Genomic DNA, 21,007 nt, shown 5'->3' with positions numbered 1-21,007 from the left:
CAGGGGGACCTTGGGGGGGAGGTCACCCCTGAGTCTGGGGGAGCTTTCCCCTTCGCAGCTGTCCCAGGGCATTTCACAGAGCGGTCCTCGTTTCTTCCCAAAGCAGCCATGTCCCGGGAGCCGGGACAGGCCTGTGGCCGCGGCTTGCCGGCAGAGAAGGAGCTGCTTGCGCTGGCCGAGGTGGGCTGGAACCTCTTGCTGCTCCCCGACAAGATGGTTTGCGCTTGAACTACACCAGTTTTTTACAGGGCCTGCTGCCACTGCTTGCTCCGATCTGTGCAATCAACTGCTTTCCACGCTGCTCCTGCCACCATGGGTGCTGTGGTCCCTGGTTGTGCGTGGCTCTGGAGCTGCCTCCTCCCCGCTCTCCTGGCTGCGGGCAGCCTTTTCACCTCACACTAGGCCTTTCTACTGCCCCTTCTTGTCGTTGTTGAGACAGACACGACAATTTATTCAGTCAAGAAGAATCTCTTTATTATCTAGCAAACAGTTGCTTTTATATTAACATTGTTATATCGTGTATCTACATGATTGGTTACAAAGCTTGTTTTTACATTTACTTTCCTCCACCTTCCTTACTGCATGTTGCTGTTGCAGTTCTTACATCCTGCTTCATGGTCAGCAGTTCCTCCTATGTGGTTTACTCAGGAAAGTTCCTCCTCTCAAGGCTACACTGGGATCTTACGAAGGTCAAACTACTTCTCAATCAAGTTGGCAGCAGACCCGCTGCCTTCCCCAACAGTTCCCCCTTTTTATATTTGTGCTGGAAATATCGCGTGTACAATCTTCTGTGGGGCCCTTTGCAAAGGACCAACGAGGCAAGGCAACATTAATAGCACAACCACAACTATGAGGATAACTACCCCCACAGTTTTGACCAAAGATATTAACCATCCAGATAACCCCCAACCTCTAAATAATTTCATTAGCCAATCTAAAGTCTCATCCTCTTTCAAACACTTAACACCATCTTTTAACTGTTGTATGCTCTTAAAAATAGATTCTGAGTGGTCTGATAAAGTCATACAACACATTCCTTCAAAATCCTCACACCCATGTCCTTGTGCCAAAAGCAAAAAATCAATAGCAGCTCTGTTTTGCAAAGTAGCATGTCTAACACTACCAACATCAGTTAAAAGGCCACTAAGGGCCAACAAAGTGGCATTAGTTTGTTTACTAAGGCAACACCCTAAATTTGTTAATTTTTTTTAAAGCAGCTGCAGCAGCAACTCCTGGCGCAAAATAAGGAGGATGCAATAATTGTTCTGGATTCCAAAATGTTACTTCATCATCACAGCCTGAGGTAAACTGGTGAGCAGCCCTCCATATTCATCTCTGATGCCTAGTCATATTCAGTATCATCATTGCATTTGGTGTTAAAAGGGTGAGTCCGCCAAGGCTGCATGGACCTCCATTCAATTTGGAGGGAATACCTCCCATGCTCAATCTCCACAAATTAAAAAGACACGAGGAGGTAATGCAAGAGGAACAGCAAAAGACTGTGAAATGTTAGGTGAGGTATAATTACACCAAGCGGTTGAGTTACGATAAATAACTTTAGTTGCATTAACATTTTGCCCACATCGTGCAGTGTTATTATAAGAATAATTAAAAAACACACAAGCATCCATTATAACAGAACCTAACAATTCTAGCTCCTGGGGTTCTTGTGTAACCTTTGGAAGGTTACTATATATACCATCTCAGTTATTTGTACAATTTTTTTGAGAATTGCAAAGATCCACACAGGGCAGTGGGTTAGGCCAGGTGTCTACTGGCAATCCCACCAAGCACGTGGAGAATGGATTTTCAGGGCTCACAGTAGAGAGGCACGAGGCTTCTTGATGTGTCACGTTTGCCAAAGTTACCCAGACATTGTGCTTGGCTTGTCGAACTACCCATCCTTCTCCCTGATAGAGGTTCCAGCACAGGCCGAACACCCTGAGCAGGAACCCAGGGAGGGCTGGCATCTACAGAGACACAAGCATAGCCCTGCCCCAGGTTAATAACTCACATGGGCCACTCCACTGGCCAGCAACTAAATCATCAACAGGTACTTTGACGCCCTTTTGCAAATTCTGTTTTGAAAAAAAGAAAAGAAAAATGTTGAAAAAGATGAGGTAGAGAAGATTTATCCCCATAATGGAGAAAGTTAAGAACATAAACTGCTTTATCTAAACATGCCTGGGGTGGTTCCCCAATCATTCCCCCTTTTTGTTTTTGAAGCTGTTGCGTCAACATGCCATGTGTACTTTCAACAATTACTTGTCCCATTGGGGAATGGGGAATACCCGTAATATGAGAAACACCCCACAAATTAAGAAATATTTGAACTCTGAGACATATGCTGGGCCACTGTCTGGTTTAATTTGGTGTGGTACCTCAAGCATAATACAGGCCGCCTGCAAATGTTGAATCATGTTTTTTCCTGTTTTTCCATTATGTGCTGTTGCCACCAAGGCATGAGAATACGTGTCAATAGCAACATGAACGTATTTTTGTCTGCCAAACTAATTTATATGAGTAACATCAGTTTGCTAAATCTGTAAGGCCTGCGTATCTCTGGTTAGTACCAAATTACACTGGAGTGTGAGTTCCCTGACAATCGGGGCAGGCAGCTACAACAGAGCTAGTTTCAGTATGGGACAGACCAAACTGCTGTCGTAAAGCTCGAAAACCTTGATGGAAAAATTCATGGGATAATAAAGCTTGTTGCTTCATGTTAGGAACAGGACTTGGAGCCATATAGCAAAAACAAGAGCATCTGCTCTGACTTTACCTTCCATATAAAACCCTGGTAAAGTGGACTGACTACAGATGTGTATGATAAAATAAGGTTCTGTGCATAGTTGAATACTCTTCCAGAGTTCCAAAAGCACATCAAATAATACTTGATTGTCTGACATAGTCAAGACCACTTTGTCTAGTCAAGCAACTAGGTTAGCTACATATGCCGAGTTAGTCACAATATTTACAGAAGTAGAAAAAATAGAAAAAACAGCAGCCATGGCACGCAGCTCCACTACTTGTGGAGAACCTTTTAGATATACTACCTTGTTTTTCCAGTTGTTGTTTTCATACCACACTATTGCTGCTTTACCTGGTTTTCCTGAGCCATCTGTAAAAACAGTGGGGCTTTTTACAGGTTCTGGTTGGCTTAAATTTTTTTGACCAAATGGTACTTCTTGAGCAAATTTCAGTAGCAGGTGTGATGGTAGATGATACGATATCTGCCCTTGAAAACCCACCATGGCTGCTTGCAGCTCGCAATTATTTGCCAGACACCATTCAAAATACAAATTTTGTACAGGTAAAACAATCGTAGCTGGACCATGCCCTGTTAGTTCTAAACATCGTTTTCTGGCTTTTACAATTACATCAGCAATAAGCTCAAACAGTCCAGGAGTAGTTTTACATAGCCAGAATGACAAAAACATCCATTCTAAAATACGTAATGGGTCGTCCTATTCAGGGTTCCATTGCACTAAAGCACTAAATGGTACAGTTTTGTCAGTTAGTACAAAGAATTGTACTAATTGAGACAGATCTATTTGAGAAACAAATTTCTTGTGTATAGATTGCTCTACCATGTGAATTACGCTTAATGCTTCCTTATTTAATATTCTGGGTTCTGTTTAGGTCATTAGTTTTTTAATAATTCCAGTAATGGTTGTAGCTGCGAATGGGACAGTCCAAGATAGGGCCTTATCCAACTTAAGGACCCCATCAGTTTCTGTACATCATTGAGTGTCTTAACGTCAAGGTTGAGTTTCACAGGTTGGGGCACAACCTGCTTGCTTGTAACTGTCATTCCCAAATATTTCCAGGGTTCTATCTTTTGTACCTTTTCAGGGGCAATAACTAATCTATATTGTTGTAATGAATCTGGCTAAATTCTCCATGTTGTTCAACTGCTCCTTGCTGTTTGATGCTAACAGGATGTCATCCACGTAATGGTAACAATAACTAGTAGGAAATTTTTCCCTTACAGGTGACAAAGCTTGGGCTACAATACATTGGCAAATTGTTGGTGAACTTTTCATGCCTTGTGGCAAAACCTTCCATTGATACCTGTTTGAAGGTTCCGCATGATTTAAAGAAGGCACAGAAAATGCAAATGTTTCTTTATCTTGGGAGGCCAGTGGGATAGTAAAAAACCAGTCCTTTAAATCCATCATAATAATTTCCCAGTCTATAGGGATCATGGCAGGTGAGGGTAGGCCTGGTTGTAGGGCTCCCATCATAGCCATAATAGTGTTAATTTGCTGTAGGTCATGTAAAAATTGCCATTTTCCCAATTTCTTTTTAATTGCAAACACCGGGGTATTCCATGGGCTATGGGAAGGCTCAGTATGTCCAGTAGTTAGCTGTCCTGCTACCAGCTCCTGCAGGACCTTTGATTTCTCAGTTGGCAGGGGCCACTGATCCACTCACACAGGGTTATTTGTTAACCAGGTCAACACAACTTGTGGGTTGTTTTACACCCTGCAGCCGCCATCAAAAATCTGTAGTAATTTTCACTCCCCACTGTGACAAAACAGTCCCTTCCCCACAGATTCAGGGGGGCCATCATCACATAGGGTTTGACAGTTGCCTGTTGACCCTCAGGATTGGTGATCAGAATGTGTTGACCCTCCCAGTCCCACCACTCTCATTCCTGTATTTACTGTTGGCCAAGTGGATGGCCACAAATACCAAGATATAATAGTTACATCAGCTCCTGTGTCTAGAAGTCCTGCAAGTTTCACTGTTGCTGTCAATTGTCCTCTGCTGGATAGCGTACACACCATCTGTGGTCTTGATGATGAAACAGTCTGTGACCAGAAGACTTGCAGAGGTCCTGTAGAGCTGAATCCTCCATCATGTCACAACTGTTGTTCTGTTTTAGGAACACAACTCAAAAAAGGGACAAGTTGAGCAATGCAAGTGCCTTTGGGAGTGATGACTGGTGGGTAAGGAATAGAAATCATAGCACAAATTTGCCCAGTAAAATTGGCATCAATAATTCCCACGTGCACGATGAATCCATTTAAGATGCTGCTAGATCTCCTGACTAATAGCATACTCAGTCCTTGGCCTGTAGGCCCTTTCACATCAAGTGGGACCTTAACAATGTCTTTTGTCACTATAGTTACTGTGTCAGCATGTTTTGCCAATTATCAGGCCTAGCATAAAGGACACAGCCAGCATAAAGATGAACCAATAACCAAATTTTACTTGATACAAAAGGGTCAGTACATGGGCAAGCTCTGGGGGTACAAACAAGTCAGTCAGATTATACATAATCGCAATCAATCCCACTGACCCCAACAACAACACCGCACAACCAACAACGGGTAGAATAAATGGTGAAATGCAGTCTCTCAGAAGGGATGGGAGACAACTGAGTCAACAAGCCAAACACATAAGACCAAGGAAGCCACATGAATCTCTACACAGCCCACGTTTACAAAAGCCAGACCTGACTGGAGCCCAGTCCCAGGGAGGCAGGAGGTCCTTCCCCAACAGGGAACTCTGCACAGGGCATCCACCTCACAGACAGACACTGCCCCTCCTGCAAGGGGTCCCAGCTTTTATCCCTCAGTGGGACACCTGACCCTTGCTTACTTAATGCAGGACACCCGGGGTTCCTTTACCCAATGGCTCTCCCTGCCAGGCCGGCACCACTCTGGAGGGAAGCCTAAAGGGAAACTCACCCCCCTTTGGGAAGGGCTGTGGGAATCACCCATATGTCAACCTTAATTTGGGGCTTGGGGTTGAAACCCCAGCATTTCACAGTGGTGGATACATCCAACCCTGCAGAGCCGGTGGTTGTGGCACAGTTGTTTACAAAGTGGGGCCAAGCTGCCATGGGTACAGGGGGATTTTGTGTCTTTGCACACCCTCTCGCACGCGTCTTGCTGTTTCCCTGGAGCAATTGCCCATTGGCATGAAATTTAGAGCGACACTGCTTTGCAAAATGTCCTAGTTTGCCACATTTATTGCAAGTTATACCTGTCTGTGTTCCATGTTTACTTAGACAATTGGCCTTAACATGCCCATCCTGACCACATCCATAACACTTAGGAGACGCTTTACTCTTCATCGCTGTAGCCAATGCTGACATTTTATATTCTACAGTGCCCACTTTTGAACAGGCAGCAACCATGTCTGGCATGGAGGGATCCCCTGGCAGCGCTTCAATAATTTTTTGACAATCCTGATTAGCATCATCTTTAGCCATTGTTTGCATAACATTTGTCTTAATCCATCATCTTCTACATGCTTTTCCAAAGTCGCTGAAATTTTCTCTACAAACTGCAAAAAAGGCTTCTCTAGGACCCTGGCAAATAGCAACATCCTTTTTTTTTTTTTTTTTTTTTTTTTTTGTGCCACTAACTCCATTGTCCTTTTTAGAGCATTAATTCTTATTTGTTGAGATTGTTCCAATATAAGGGGATGCCATGTCACTTGTAGTTGGGGATTACTAAATGGTCCCTCACCAAGCAACATATCTTCTCCAACCCCTAATCTGGGGTCACCCTGCGCCAACCCTCGATTATTTTGTGCTGCCGTACAGGCCATTTGTCTCCATGTAGATTGAAATACCTGGAGTTGTATTGGTTGAAATAGTACTTGCACCAGATGAGAAATATCATAGGGATATAAAAGGTCCATACTATTAATTCTAATAAGTTGCGCTACTTTGGGAGAGTTAATTCCAAATTTTGCTGCTCTATTTTGTAAATCCTGTACCACCATCCAGTTTATTATGCTCTGCTCATGATGCTGCTGAGTGCCTGCTACAGCCTTATACATGGGAGAAGTACCGGGACTCTCATTTTGAGGAGGTGGTGAACAGTGACATGAACCAAGCCTTTCTGCTAGATCCCAGTTTCCCACTTCAGCTGCTTGCTTTCTAACTTGTGCCCAGAATCAGTCGGGGGAGTGAAGCATAACAGTTACAGTAGCAGGGGGTAAAGTCCATGGCTGGACACACTTGACACTACCCTTTGGGCTAGCGATATGCAGTGACTCCATAGCTGCATTTAAAACCTCTTCCTTGTCCTCATCCTCCTCTCCTTCTCCTTCGCTGCTCCCCTCAGAGGATAGCGGCATTTGTAAAGTGTCTATTGTCCCTTGTTCTTCCAAGGGAGGTGCCGTAAGTTCAGCACCACTCTGAGCTTGCTTCATTTGTTGTGACTGTTGGGTAGGAGTTTGATATTTACTAGGGACAGGTCAGGGAGGGGGCCGGGAGCAAGGTTTAACTGTCCCTGTACAAGGTTTCTTTCCAGCAACCGCAGACAAGGCAGAGCAACCCCCTTTTGCCGTGAGCAATACGGAGTTCATCATTAGTCTCTTTCCCCTTCATTAATGATTTTTTCCTTTTCCTCACATCCTGCTTTCCATTCTTTCAAAGTCTCACTTAGCAGCCACCATGTAGTAGCTAGTTCTGCTGCATCCTCCCCCTTTGAAATCGCATCCCATAGTTTTTGCCCTACTTCCTGCCAGGCAGACACACTGAATGCAGTGGCTGCCGTAGCTTCGAATCCTTCCATCACACTCCACTTTGACTTAAAACTTGATAAGTGGTTTTTACACCCTTTCTTTTTAATAGGGCCTTCCAAGTGGACAGTATTGTTTCTTCCTCTTTTGTAATTTGTTGGCCCATAACTATATCCCATTCCCGGTGGCTCACCTTATCGGGTGTCGAAGCTCAGGTCCGGGCTAGGCAGACTCCCTCTGCTTTCAGCTTCACCAGGCTCTGTCTCCGCTGCACATCATCCTGCAGCCCACACAGAATTTCTCCAATCCTGTCTTTGTCAAAATCACATCGGGGTCATCATCTGTTGTTGAGACACGACAATTTAGTCAGTCAAGAAGAATCTATTCTCTAGCAAACAGTTGCTTTTATATTAACATTGTTATATCGTGTATCTACATGATTGGTTACAAAGCTTGTTTTTAACTTTGTTATTGGTTAACGTTTACTTTCTTCCACCTTCCTTACCGCATGTTGCTGTTGCAGTTCTTTCATCCTGCTTCATGGTCAGCAATTCCTCATACATTATTTACTCAGGAAAGTTCCTCCTCTCAAGGCTACACCGGTGTCTTGTGAAGGTCAAACTCCTCCTCAGTCAAGTTGGCAGCAGACCCGCTGCCTTCCCCAACACCTTCTCTGTTACAGTAAAAGTAGAGCTGGAGCACAGCCCTGCCTTCCACCCCTGTCCCTGCCCGCCGGTACCTCCGGCTCGGGCTGCGGCGCGGAGGGGTGGGGGTGCGCAGGGCCGGTCCTCCCGCAGGGGGAGCCGCTTCCCGGGGCTGAGCATCGCTTCCCCGGGGCTGGGAATCGTTTCACCCGGGCTGGGCATCGCTTCCCCGGGGCTGGGCATCGCTTCCCCGGGCTGGGAATCGTTTCACCCGGGCTGGGCATCGCTTCCCCGGGGCTGGGAATCGTTTCACCCGGGCTGGGAATCGTTTCACCCGGGCTGGGCATCGCTTCCCCGGGGCTGGGCATCGCTTCCCCGGGCTGGGAATCGTTTCACCCGGGCTGGGCATCGCTTCCCCGGGGCTGGGAATCGTTTCACCCGGGCTGGGAATCGTTTCACCCGGGCTGGGCATCGCTTCCCCGGGGATGGGCATCGTTTCCCCTGGGCTGGGCGTCGCTTTCTCGGGGCTGGGCGTCGCTTCCCGGCCGAGACGCGGGCAGGGGCGGCGGGGCGGGCCGGGGGCGGACTACAACCCCCGGCGTGCAGCGGGCAGGGCGGTGCCGCCGCCGCGCCGCCGCCGAGCCGGGCCCGGGGCCAGGGCCGGAGCGGAACGGGGCTCCCGCCGCCCGGTGAGTGGGGCCGGGACGCAGCGGGGACACGGGGCGGAGGGGGGGGGGCCAACGGCGTACCGCGGCCAACGCGGGGTGACTGTCACCAGCTCCGGGCCTTGCTGCCCCGGGAGCGGGGCGGGCGTGGGGCCGCGGGTCTGTCGAGTCACCCTGGGAGAAGCGGCTGCTCTCGGGGCCTCTGGTTGTCACCGGCGTGGTGGCTTTGCCTGGCGTGAAGGGACAGCGGGGAACTCTGCGGCATCCTCCGCTGGCCATGGGAGAGAAGCATCGACCCCCTCCCGCGGCCGGGCGGGGGCTTCGGCCAAAGCCGACCCACCGGCCTGGGAACGTGGGACCTGTCCCCTCCGCGCTCCGACCCCCGGGGCAGAGGGCTGCCCTTCCTCTTCCCCTCTGCAGCCCTGCGGGATTTTTCCCCTCCCCCAGAAATCTCGGAGGAGGATTCATAGCACAAGCACGGGGTTTAAACAGCCTAGAAGCAAAGGGTGTGCTAGGCAGGAAGAGTCTCTGGAGATGTCATCTAGGGAAAAAAAGGTATTTCCCTTGAAAAAATATTTCCCTTGGCTGTGCAGGTCCCTGCGAAGCCCTGCCAGGTTGCCAGGGTTGATCTCCTTCAGCTCGGAGGCACTGGCATGAGATCTGGGTTGTCCAACCTGCAAGGGCTGCAGTGCTGGAAACACCAGGTCTTCAGGTCCAAGAGCTTCTGAGACATCCTGTGCTGGTGCTCGCCCTGGGGATGCACTGCAAGGGGCCGGTCCTGCTTTTCCCGGGAACACAGTGTTTCTGCTGCGCGTGTGGGTCGTTCCCGTTGAGCCCAGTCCTGACCTTTACCCGGGAGCACGTGCACAGCGGCTCTTGCAGAGCTTGCAGGAATTGGGGTCGGAAATCAGGAAGCGAGCCGTGACGCTTGGGTCTTGTGCCTGCAGACAGGCGAGTCCTGCCGTGAGGCTGAGCTCCCCAGCCCCCGTCCAACGGCAGCGGTGACCTCGCCCTGGATTCGGGGCACGAGAGGCGAGTTCTTCCATATCTCTGCTGGCGTGAGGACACCTGCGTGCTGTGACCCCCAAGCTGAGACCTGGGGAACTCATTTCCTCTCTGCCCCCATATGATGCCCAGGTTGTCCCTTGTTAACGTACCTTAATTAACACATGTCCTTCTTCTAGGAGCCGTGACGTGCCAGACCCCCGTGCTGCTGCAGTCCCAGCCTGATGGAGCCAGTTCTGGCAGAGGTCCCTCCTCGAGGCAGCCGGCTGAGGCAGGTGCAGGAGCGCTAGTGGGACGTGGATGGTGGCGGGTGCCACCCTAGGAGGGACGATGGCTCAGGGCGCCGGAAGCATCAACAGCGACAAGGACTGGGAGTGGAGCGCCGATGCCGGAGAACGGGCCAGGCTCCTGCAAAGCCCCAGCGTGGAGACGGTGCCGAAGAGTGGAGAGAGCCAAGGAAACGGCCTGGGGGCCACGTCGGCTTTGGGAGCTGTCTTCATCGTGGTCAACGCTGCCCTCGGGGCTGGGCTGCTCAACTTCCCCGCTGCCTTCAGCATGGCTGGTGGCGTGGCTGCGGGCATCGCACTACAGATGGTGAGAGAGTGGGGAAGGGACAGTCCCTTGCCCCACCCTGGGAGGGGGCACAGCAGGGGGGACATGGTGAGCTCCTGGGAAGAAGCTCTGCTGGGTGTGATGCACTCAGTGAGTTCAGGGAAGGCTGCCCAGGGTGGCTTTGGGGACCTCATCACCCTGTTGCCTCAGTGTTCCCTCCTTGTCTCTTCCCCACCCCAGTGCATGTTGATCTTCATCATCGGAGGCTTGGTCATCCTGGCGTACTGCTCGCAGGCCAGCAACGAGCGGACCTACCAGGAGGTTGTGTGGGCTGTCTGCGGGAAGGTGCCTGGTGTGCTGTGCGAGGTGGCCATTGCCATCTACACCTTTGGCACCTGCATCGCTTTTCTCATCATCATCGGAGACCAGGAGGACAAAAGTAAGTGTGTCCCACAGGGGAAAAATTAACCAGTTGCTGTCCCTTTGGCTGGAAGAGGACAACCTGACGGCCCGGGTTGTCCCCACAGTCATTGCTGCTCTGGTGACGGAGCCTGAGGAAGCTGGGAGCAGCCGCTGGTACACGGACCGCAAGTTCACCATCAGCATGACCGCCTTCCTCCTTATCCTGCCCCTATCCATCCCCAAGGAGATCGGCTTCCAAAAATACGCCAGGTGGGTGGGGAGAGCCCTCGGGGGCTGGGAGCCAGGGTGGGCCAGCCAGCACCCACCTAAGGACAGTCCCAGGGGATGGGGAGTGGAAACGCCATGGTTCTAGCACCATATCTGCCTGCTTACCCCTGAGGGATTGGACATCTCCTCCTTTGCCTTCCCGTGCCTCATTTTCCCCATCTGGGAAGCAGAGGAGCTGCTCAGCACTGTGCAGCCACAGTGTCAAACTCTGGGGCTTGTGTCCCTCCCTTCTGCTCACTGGAGGAAGCAGGGAGAGCTACTTTCAGCTGTGTTGTCCCCTGTCTTTGGAGTCGACCACCTGGCAGAGAGCCAGGAAGGGTCCCAGGGCCAGGTAGTCTGCAGGCCAGCCCTGCTCCACCAAGTGTCCTGCTGTAACCTGGCTGCTGAAGCTGGACCAGGGCTACCAAGGAGTGTCACTTTTTGAACACTCACCTCTTTCTCCTGCCCAAACCCCAGCCCATCCCCTTGCTGGCAGGTCTGCCACTCACAGAGCACAGTGGTATTGTGTTGGCATCTGCTCTGAGGACAGCAGGTGTCAGTGCCTGGCATATTCCCGTGGGAAGGGAGAGCAGGGGTGATCCTGACAGGGAGGAGTGGGGTAGCCTGGACTGTGCAGGAAGGAAGATGGGGCTGGAGAGGCTGGGAGGAAACTCCTCACGGAGCAGGAAGGCAGCACTCTGATGGTCTCCTGTCCCCTCTTGCAGCTCTCTAAGCGTGATTGGCACCTGGTATGTCACTGCAGTCATTATCATCAAGTACATCTGGCCTGACAAGGAGCTGGTGCCTGTGGAGATCCCCACCAGGTGAGTGCAGGAGACACGATGCTGACGGTGGCCATCACAGCACTGCGGTGCCAGGCAGGGGTGTGGGAGCAGGGGCTGCAAAGGCTGTGGACAAATCCTTCACGAGTCCTATCCCTGGGGCTGGGGACACTGTGTGTTGCTGCCAGAAGCTCCCAAGTGGCTGCATCTCTGCACGTTTCAGAGGAGTAGGTGGTAAAGGAGTTGAAAAAGACCTCCTGGAGGTCCCCATGGCTCCATCGCAGGTTTTGAGGAGAGGTGATTGACTTTCAGCTCTGACACAGCTTGGCCCAGGGTTCCCCGTGCAGTGTTTGTGCTCCCTCAGCAACCAGGACTACATCTATTTCAAGATGATTTTGGCCAGCACAGCCCCTGTGGCTTACCCTGTCCCTCACAATTTGGGGACGTTTATGGACCCAGTTGCAGGAATTTTAGGGCAGAGCAAAGTTTAAACTGGTTTGGGGCACTGTTCAAGTAGATTTTTATTTTTTTACTGATACTTTTATTTTTGTAAGTCCTCAATTTTGGTTGGTTCTGTCTCGGTGAAAGGCTTCAGGGAGTGCCAGGTCCCAGGAAAACCTCGCTCTGTGCAAAGGTATTGTCCTGGGTGGGGGGACGTGGTAACAGCAGAGGAGAGAGCCTATCACTGAGTACCCCCAGCTCATCCTCCCCCAGGGCACTGGGTGGGGGCCACGGGGGGCCCTGGTGTGACAGGTGGGTGTTTCTCTCCTGCCAGCCCCTCCACCTGGACAGCCGTCTTCAATGCCATGCCCACCATCTGCTTTGGGTTCCAGGTAAGGCCACGAGCCTGGTGCTCCCCTTCCTGCCTTACAGCCACCTGGGTGGGGAACCAGCGTGGTCCAGGGATGCTCCCCTGGGTATTCTGTCAGAACCCTCCCTGTGTGCTCACCGCATGGCTTTGCGAGGGGGTGGAAGCCAGTTTAATGTCTCACCAGCCCTGAATGGAGACGGATCAATTTTGCCCCAGCTGGGAAGTCCACGGCAGCCTGTCCCCCACCTGCTTTTCTTCTCCAGCAACAAACCTGGGGGATCATGATCTTATGACAAACCTAGGGGTGCCCAGGGCAGGGGGGGAGTCCCCATCCCTGGAGGGGTTGAAGAGTCGGGCTGACCCAGCGCTGAGGGATCTGGTGGAGTTGAGAATGGTCAGGGTGAGGTTCGTGGTTGGACTGGAGGAGCTTCAAGGTCTTTTCCAACTGAGATGATTCTGTGATATCATGTGTGACATCCCACATGGGTCTCCGTGACTCTGGCTCAGCCCATCGCATGTCCCTGCCTATCTCTGTGTCCCCGGCAGTGCCACGTGAGCAGTGTGCCCGTCTTCAACAGCATGAAGCAGCCGGAGGTGAAGACCTGGGGGGCAGTGGTGACGGCGGCCATGGTGATCGCTCTCTTCGTCTACACAGGCACTGGTGAGTGAGGGGACACTGTGTGAGTGTGGCATGGTCCTCAGAGGGGCTGTGAGCTTCAGGAGTGCAGGGACCCTCCAGTCAGCAGAGGGACAGAGCGGGAAGGGAGGGGAGTCTATCTAACCCCTGCTGCAATGTGCCCTGTGCCATAATCAAGTCAAGTCCCTCAAACACACATGCAGGAGGCTTGTCCCCATCCCCTGCTGACTGCTTCCCTTCTGGCAGGTGTCTGCGGCTTCCTGACCTTTGGGGCCGGTGTGGAGCAGGACGTCTTGCTATCCTACCCCTCCAACGACATCCCTGTTGCCCTTGCTCGGGCCTTCATCATCCTCTGTGTGCTGACATCCTACCCCATCCTGCACTTCTGCGGCCGGCGAGTGCTGGGAGGAGGCAGGGGCTGGTGTGGGCAGGAGGGGCAGCGCAGGGAGACCCCCCCCCTGCCCTGCATCTGTTGCCCACAGGGCTGTCTTGGAGGGCCTCTGGCTTCGCTACACCGGGGTGACAGTGGAGGAAGACGTGGTTCGGGAGCGGAGGAGGCGCCTGCTTCAGACCATCAGCTGGTTCCTCCTGACCCTCCTCCTGGCTCTCTTCATCCCTGACATCGGCAAAGTCATCTCTGTCATTGGGGGCTTGGCCGCCTGCTTCATCTTCGTCTTCCCAGGTAGGGCTCAGGAGCTGGTGGAGCTATCTTGGCCTTGTGTCTTGAAGAGGGAGGGAGCAGGATGGAGCTGCAGGGACCAGGAGGCCTTTAGAAAAGGACAAAAGTGTGGTGTGAGGTTGGTCAGCAACCCAACTATTTGACTGCACTCTCTGGTCCGTAACAGGGAGTGTGGCTCCCTGGCCTGTGGGGTGTCTGCTCAGTCCCCAGGGGACAGTCCACATCTGGGTCTGACTTGCCTCCCCTGCCTTTCAGGGCTCTGCCTGATTCAAGCCAAGCTCTCCGAGATCCAAGAAACCAGAGCAATCAGGTAACTGAAACATCTTCCTCTCTCACCCCTTCGCCTGTGGATATTGGAGTGAAGGTCCCCTCTAAACACACCCTGTCCTCCCGCATCCACAGCTGGTGGGCCCAGGTCAGCTACGGGGTGTTCATGGTCACCCTCGGAGCCTTCATCTTTGGACAGACCACTGCCAACGCCATCTTTGTGGATCTCACAGCCTGACTCCTCCTCCGGGCTGGACTGCACTGCTGCTGCTGAGGGGATACAGATTTCCCCTAGGACCAAAGGGAAGTGGGAAGAAAACACATTGGTGTGTTGGGAAGATCCAAGAGGAGCGTTGTAATCTGGGGCTTGGCTGAAGAGCCCCATGGTGGTTTGTATCTCATTGTCTTAACGTACCAGGCAGTCAGGCTTCTCCTCTCAGCCCTGACTTCCTGGTGAAGCCAGAGCATCTCTACAAGGGATCTTGTAGTCCAGGTCAAGCCCTTTTTGCCCTTCTGGGGTAGACAACACTACCTTAGACATCACTAAGGGGTCGTGGCTGGGGTTTGCGAAGGCATGCTGCTCTCACCTGTGTACCCCTGTGCTGGTGCAGCTCCTCTCCATAGTTAAACTCCTTCTCCCAATGTTGAAGGAAGACAATATGTCTTACATAAAGGAAACTAGTAATCGTGTTTATCAAGGCAGGGTGACATCCCCGTAGTCCTCTTCTGTGTCATTGTTTGCTTTTGTTAGAACTCTGCTTTCCTGTGGCTCATCTCGCCGGTCTCCTGCCCTTATACCTCCCTCTGCCTGGGTTGGACTTTCTGTTACAAAGTGGGACCGTCACCTTCAGCCTGTTTCAGTTGGGTTTTTTTTGGGAGGATCAGGACAACCCCGATGTAGGGACACTCCAGTGCAATGTTTCCCCTGCCAGGAGTTGCTCATTTACTAGAGAAGGTGCTGTGACTGCATCAACCTACTGGAGACACTAAGCTAAAGAAAAGCTTTTCCCCCAGTTTCCAATCCTGTTCCTCCAGGAGGTGTCCAGGGAACGGCACTGGGCCAGGTGTAGGTTTTAAGGGTCTGTGGCTAGTGTTGCTCTGGGCTGTCCCTCAGTTGCCCGTCTGGATGATAGTTTCACTTTTGTTTTCTCTGGGTTGAACAGTTCCCCCAGCTGCAGATTCGGTTGGGGGATTTAAAGCTCAAGAGCAAACTGCTCTTGTTCAGTCTTTGAGTTCCCTTGTTCCTTGTTTGGCTTCTAAAACCCTGGGGGAGGGAGGAATTCATGTGTATCTATGGCTGCTTTGGTGATGAGGGTCCAGCCCAGCCTTGTGCACTACCTGGCTTTGCTCCTTCTGCATCTTCTAGAAGCAGCCCAGGCTGTCATGCTGGGAAGGTGAACCACGGTTTGCTTCTGTAAGTCTCTCGTGGCTCTCTCCCTCTGTGACCACTGGGTGGGAGGACAGCACGTGGGCACCTCCCCACGTGGAAGCATTTGGTCTTTCCCTACCAACACCTGCTCTGGGTAAATAGGGACCTCCCTGATGCTCCTCAGGATGAGAGACCTTGGTGAAGAAGGAGGAGGAAAAGCACAGCATGAACGTTTGAGGGACTCTGTGAAGGCATGAGTCCCTCCTGCCTCCTCCCCAAAGTACCTCCAACCTCCCTGCCCTTGACTTTTGACAAAAACAGGCTCCAGCAAACCCTCCATTCATATGGCAACAGCTGCCTCCTGAGCCCCTTTGCCTGGCTCTTGCCTGGAAGCAGGCACTGGAGCTGGGGGGACCCCTTGCCATAAAGAAGAGGCTGCTCACCCCACCACCACCCAACCCTGCAGACCGGTTCTGGATGTGGGGAGCACAGAGCCACCTCCCATGGAGCCCAGCAGAGACGCCGAAGGCTCAGCAGATGCCAACACCGAGATGCCTTTCAGTGCCCATCCCCTTTCAAGACGGAGAGGGGTTTGGTACCCGGTAGGTTTTGTGGCTCTGGCTTTCCCAAAGATGCGCTGGGCCCGAGGAGATCCCACGGCCAAAGTGGAGGCAAACTCAGTGTCCCACATCTTTGGTTGTCACCCAGGGAGCTGCTGGGCTCTTTTGATCCCCCCACCCCAGGGGGTCCACGTGGCTGAGGGCAGGCAGGGTGCAGAGGTGCTGTGGCCGTTTCTCTGTTTGCCTTACCGCTCCCCTGACTGTTTACAAATACTGGCCTTTTTAAATGTATTTTCTACGTGCAGAAAGCAGTGGGACCTTGATACAATAAAAGTGACATTGTGGTGCGTGCGCCGGGCTGGCACAAGGTGGTTTCTGTGGGGCTGAGGGCAGGAGCTGCTCCCGTGTGGGACATGGGGACAAAGCTGTGTCCCGAAACACCAGCCCCGCACTCTGTGAGGCAGACGGGTGTAGGTTTTGGCGCTAACCCCAGGGTGGCTGGTGGCGAGTCCCCTGCTAAAGGTCTTCCTCAGGCCCTCACAGCCCGGTCGCATCCAGGTCAGGGGAGGTCCTGGGGTCCCGATCCCAGCGTTGTTACCCTGTGGTTGGAATGCAGGAGCGGGGTGGCTGAGGCGGGCGGGAAGGGGCCGCTCTGAGGTTTTGGGGCCAGAGTGGCGACCCCGGCTGCGGGGGGTGGGGGGGGGTGCCGAGGGGGTCCAGGAGTTTCCTCTCCAGGGCCGAGGCCGGCAAGTCGGGAGCGTGTAAATGGAGGGGGGATTTTGAGGCGAAATGGTGCCTGCGGCGGCTTGGGGGCAGGCTGGGGCTCCACACCCCGCACCCCCCGGCCCTGCAGCGCTCCAGAGGACGCGCCGCCATGTTGCGGTGATGCAGCACCCGGGGCCGTACCACCGCCCTGGGAAGGGGGGGAGGCACCGGCAGCGCTCCGGTCCGTACTAAGACAGTGCGGGGGAAACTCGATACAGCGCCTGGGCGCGTACCACTGCCGGGAAGAACGGGGGGAGCAGCCCGGCGGGGCGGACCGAACCACTCGGGGAGGGGCGCACCCGCCCCGCCATGACTCCGCGAGCCCTTTGGCGCTCCCCGCCACTTCCCCTTCCCGCCCCGCCTCAGCGCAGCGCCCCGCGCTGATTGGCCGGCCGGGTTGGCCGCTGGTGCACATGCGTAGAGCCAGAGCTCTTGCCAAGAGCTGATTGGTCAAAGAGGTGGGAAGGACTTCGGCTGCTCTCGACCAATGGGCACGCGGCGCTGGCTCCCGGGCAAGGGCGGGGGGAGGACGGCAGAGCGTCTCCCAGAGGTCGCGCCGCGCTGATTGGGCAGGTCGCGCGCGGCTCTGCGCTCCGATTGGGGGAGCGCCACGCCAAGGGGACGGGAGGCTCGGCGGGCGCCCCGCCCCCCCGCGCCCCCGCTGCCCCCCCCCGCTGGCGTGCCGCGAGGGGACGGGGGAGGGGAAAGGCCGCGACGTGAGCGCGCGACCCCGTCCGCCATTTTGTAGCGAAACGGCGGAGGCGAGAGGATAAAAGCGCGAGCGGCCCGAGCCCGGCGTCCCGCTCCGCCTTTCCTACGCCCCTTGAGGTGAGCGCCACCCGCCGTGCCGGGCAGAGCCCCGGCCCGCACCCCGACCGCCCCGCCGGTGGGCTGCGGGGGGAGGGGGGCTGTAGGAGCACCAAAGCCTCCGGGGCGGCGGGGGTTGCGGCCACGGTCTGGCCGTGGGGCTGGCGGGCGGGGGTGCAGGCCGCGGCGGGCCGGGCGCCGGGGGGGGGGGGGGGGCAGGAGGTGGCGGGGCCGGTAGAGGGAGCCCGCCGGGCCCGCCGTTTCCGGGGTGCGTGTGGGGCCGCCTGCGGAGCCCCCGCGGCCCGGACAGGCCTGCGCCGCTCCCCGGCCCGGCCCTCACCTCTTCGCCGTCGCCTGTTTTTTCAGTCGGCGTCCGATCGACAGGAGGAGCAGCCGAGCAAACTTTGAAAGGCTTTGCCTCGGTGCGGGCCGGTCACGGCTCGGGGCGGGAGCCGTGAGTGCTTTCAGGTCCGTGGATTGCCGCCTGCGGCTCTCGGTGCAGGGAGGAAGGCTCCGGCGGCGGCAGGCTGCACCGTGGTCGTTTTGAGGTGGCATGGAAGTCTTCAGGTTTTGAGCTGTTTTCATTACTCTTCCCCGTCTGCTTTTGTAGCGTTGATCGTGACAGGTGGAGCTCTGAGAGACTCGGAAAGTGGCCGGTGCTGGGCCTACCTCTGAGCGTGGCTCGGTGGCCTCTTTGGAAGATCGGCGTTGTTATGACTTACCCAAAGAAAACAAGAAACCTGTAAACAATGAGCTATAGTAAATAAGGCGGTGACATAACCTTCCTGCAGACCACATGGAAGAAATGCTTCTCAATGCTGTACTCCAGTTAAGAACACGCTGCCCAGTAAAATGGACTTGCTTATTTCAAAACTAGAAATAGCAACAGTTGGCTGTTTTGACAGATGCTGTATTGTTAGCAATAGTTCCTTTGAAATAGTTCTCTAACTCAGAGTAGTATCATGTTCTCTTCAGTCATGAGCAATCATAGTTTAATTTCAACAAACCACAAACAGTTTGGACTGTATTTATGACAGAAGTGAGGTGATTCTCTGTTGATATGTCAGGAGCTCAGTCTGTCCGTTTCTGAATCCCACTTGTTAGAAGGAAGCTTGTCATCTGGTCTCCATGGAACATTTTTTTTAAGCGGGTAGCAGAACAGGTATGACACCTGACAAGTCATTCTCAGTGCACACAACTTGTTTCCTGTTTCTAAGGTAACTAAATTGGCATTGACTAAAATTATAGGCATGATGAGTCTGGGTGAGGTGACTGGCCTTAAAAACAGGAAACAAACTTAGTTGGCGATAGGTTTGTTTGGCCTTTCTAGACTTGTCTTGTTTTTTCTGCCCTTTTGCTTTTAAGTTTGCTGTTGGTCCTATTGGCCTGGTGTCCCCAAACCAAACTTAGAGCGAGCTTGCTATCTACCTGTCTCTCCTCTTTAAAGAAGTGCCTGATCCTGTTTATCCTTCTTAGCATAGTGCTCCTCGATATTTAGTTCATTTTTAACTGATGCTGAAATGGTTACTGTTGATGTTCAATTGAATAAGTGGAAGAGTGTGCAAATGTAACTTATGAAAAGTGGACAGTGATGTTTTGTGACCCCATGATGGGTCATTACTAAATAGTGTTAAGAATTCTTATTACTAAGAATCATGGCTGAGTACATCACTATTTTAGCCAGATTTCTGTTCTATAACCATCCCTACTATTATGAATACTGGTTTTGCCTTTTGAAATAGCATTTAACTGTTCTAAAACACTTGGCATGGGAAAACAGCATTAAGTCTTTGAGAACAGGTCCCTGAATTTCCTTCATTTCCTTCCAACAGAAACTTTATCCTTCAGTGTTTGCCTGAAGGGAAGGTGGGAAGTGAGAGTTGGGGTTTTTTTGTAAACTATCCTAGATGTGAAAATGCCTGAAGTGGCCATGTCATGACTGATGCATGCCTGATATATCTGAGGTAGGTTCCAAACCTGACACTTAACTGGCCTTACGGTATCAGAACAAACAGGTGCTTAGTTCAGCTGCCCGCTGTAAACTAAAGTTACCGTGTCTAATCAGCATCGTGGCTTCCAGTTGACTGGAATTGTGTGCAGTTTTCCAGTACATAGAGTGTTCAGGTGGCTTTTCTATGCGTAAACACCTAAATTTGAACCAGTCGAATTAATCAGGAGTTTATTTTACTGTTCATGTGACTTAAACTGTAAGGTTTTTCTCTGTAGATTTCAAAATTATAGACCTCTTGAAATCTAACTTAACTATGGTATGATTCAAAACCTCCTTTTCCCCCTTGGAGTGCTTCTTGTGTGGGGCTTCTGTGAGGTGTGCTGCTCTTTTCTATGCTCAGCTTGTGCTTGAGCTTAAGTTGGTAAGAGACCATGCTCTGTTTTATCTTCCATATGCAGCATACATGGCCCAAAATCTTTACAGCTCTTGAAACCCAGTGGGAGTAGTTGACTTACCTCTGCAAAATACTGAAAAAATCTGAAGTTCGGCTTAAAGTAATTTTGAAATTACTTTCTTTGTAAGACAGTTTCCAAATTTGTGGAAATTTGTCATCTTCAGCAGCAAGGTTAAGTGATCTGCTTCAGGCTAGTAGAGAGTGGTTTTGTCAAACCTGACTGCTGGTTACATCTTGGCCCTCTCTATTTTGCGATTTTTGGATTTTTGAAATGGTATCATATTTATGGTTTAATAACCCAACAGAACTCTGTCATTGAAAAGAATCTACTGAAATAGATGCCAGATGTCTTACTGATGGCATGTTGATTTCTTTAGAAAGTGTTCAAGCTATGTAATCCTGTAGATGTTGGTAAATATTGTCTACCTCTTAAAAATCAGCTCTGTTGCACAATATAAAATGGTAATACTGTAACAGCTCCTGTGTCTGATAGATTTAATCTATTACTGTCTCACAGGCTTTATAATTGAAAGTAGCTATTTTTGTCAGCAAATCTAAATTTTTTGTTAAACATTCTCTGGCTGAGGCCTGACTTTTCTGAACCTGTTAAGATGGCAGGTTTGCCCCGTTGACTGAAAGCTTCTTCAGTTGTTGAGGCTGGTATAGGGAGTTTCATTCCCACTAATATAAGCATCTAAAAATAAAGTCTGCTTTGCATAGCATTCATAGCTTTCTTAATCAGTGCTGTAGAAATTGAATTTTAGCCTTGCATTGAATGACCAGAGAGGTACCTCTGCACTTCTGCTTTCTCTGCAGGGCTCTCTTAATTACTCTGATTTTATATACTGTTAGTTAGGTTGCACTGTTTGAACCTCTGAAATTGTCTTAGTCTGGTGCTTGTGAGA

General features: G+C 52.0%; 2 protein-coding genes across 11 annotated transcripts in view; both read left to right on the top strand.

Annotated features, from left to right (window-relative positions):
• Nucleotides 1–8,724: 8,724 nt before the first annotated feature.
• On the top strand, nt 8,725–16,476 carry SLC38A7 (solute carrier family 38 member 7). Of its 2 annotated transcripts, XR_012634215.1 has the most exons (12): nt 8,725–8,818; nt 9,979–10,393; nt 10,592–10,790; nt 10,879–11,023; nt 11,746–11,844; nt 12,578–12,635; nt 13,160–13,274; nt 13,497–13,644; nt 13,733–13,932; nt 14,185–14,239; nt 14,332–15,610; nt 15,728–16,476. XR_012634215.1 is itself a non-coding variant. In XM_074913488.1 (11 exons), exons 2-11 carry the CDS (start codon nt 10,100–10,102, stop codon nt 14,432–14,434), a joined length of 1,416 nt encoding a protein of 471 aa, XP_074769589.1. In that variant the 5' UTR covers nt 8,725–8,818; nt 9,979–10,099; the 3' UTR covers nt 14,435–16,476. The 2 variants fall into 2 exon arrangements, 1 of the variants encoding a protein (XP_074769589.1); XM_074913488.1 differs by having other exon boundaries at nt 14,332–16,476.
• Nucleotides 16,477–17,590: 1,114 nt separating this feature from the next.
• Nucleotides 17,591–21,007, top strand: part of CNOT1 (CCR4-NOT transcription complex subunit 1) — a 60,473-nt gene continuing 57,056 nt past the window's right edge. For all 9 annotated transcript variants that reach the window (XM_074912856.1, XM_074912858.1, XM_074912853.1 and 6 more), the window contains exon 1: nt 17,591–17,718. The gene's annotated coding sequence lies outside the window, so the exon portion shown is untranslated. The remainder of the gene's footprint in view (nt 17,719–21,007) is intronic.

This window comes from Athene noctua, chromosome 9, assembly GCF_965140245.1.
Source record: "Athene noctua chromosome 9, bAthNoc1.hap1.1, whole genome shotgun sequence".
NCBI lineage: Eukaryota > Metazoa > Chordata > Aves > Strigiformes > Strigidae > Athene > Athene noctua.
Note: the sequence above shows the minus strand (reverse complement) of the source record. Positions and strands in the feature narration are given on the sequence as shown.

Coding starts and splice junctions, on each gene's coding strand:
- SLC38A7 (XM_074913488.1), top strand. CDS start 10,100: ATGGTGGCGGGTGCCACCCTAGGAGGGACGATGGCTCAGGGCGCCGGA. Junction 10,791..10,878: donor CGGAGACCAGGAGGACAAAA/GTAAGTGTGTCC, acceptor TTGTCCCCACAG/TCATTGCTGCTCTGGTGACG. Junction 12,636..13,159: donor CCATCTGCTTTGGGTTCCAG/GTAAGGCCACGA, acceptor TGTCCCCGGCAG/TGCCACGTGAGCAGTGTGCC.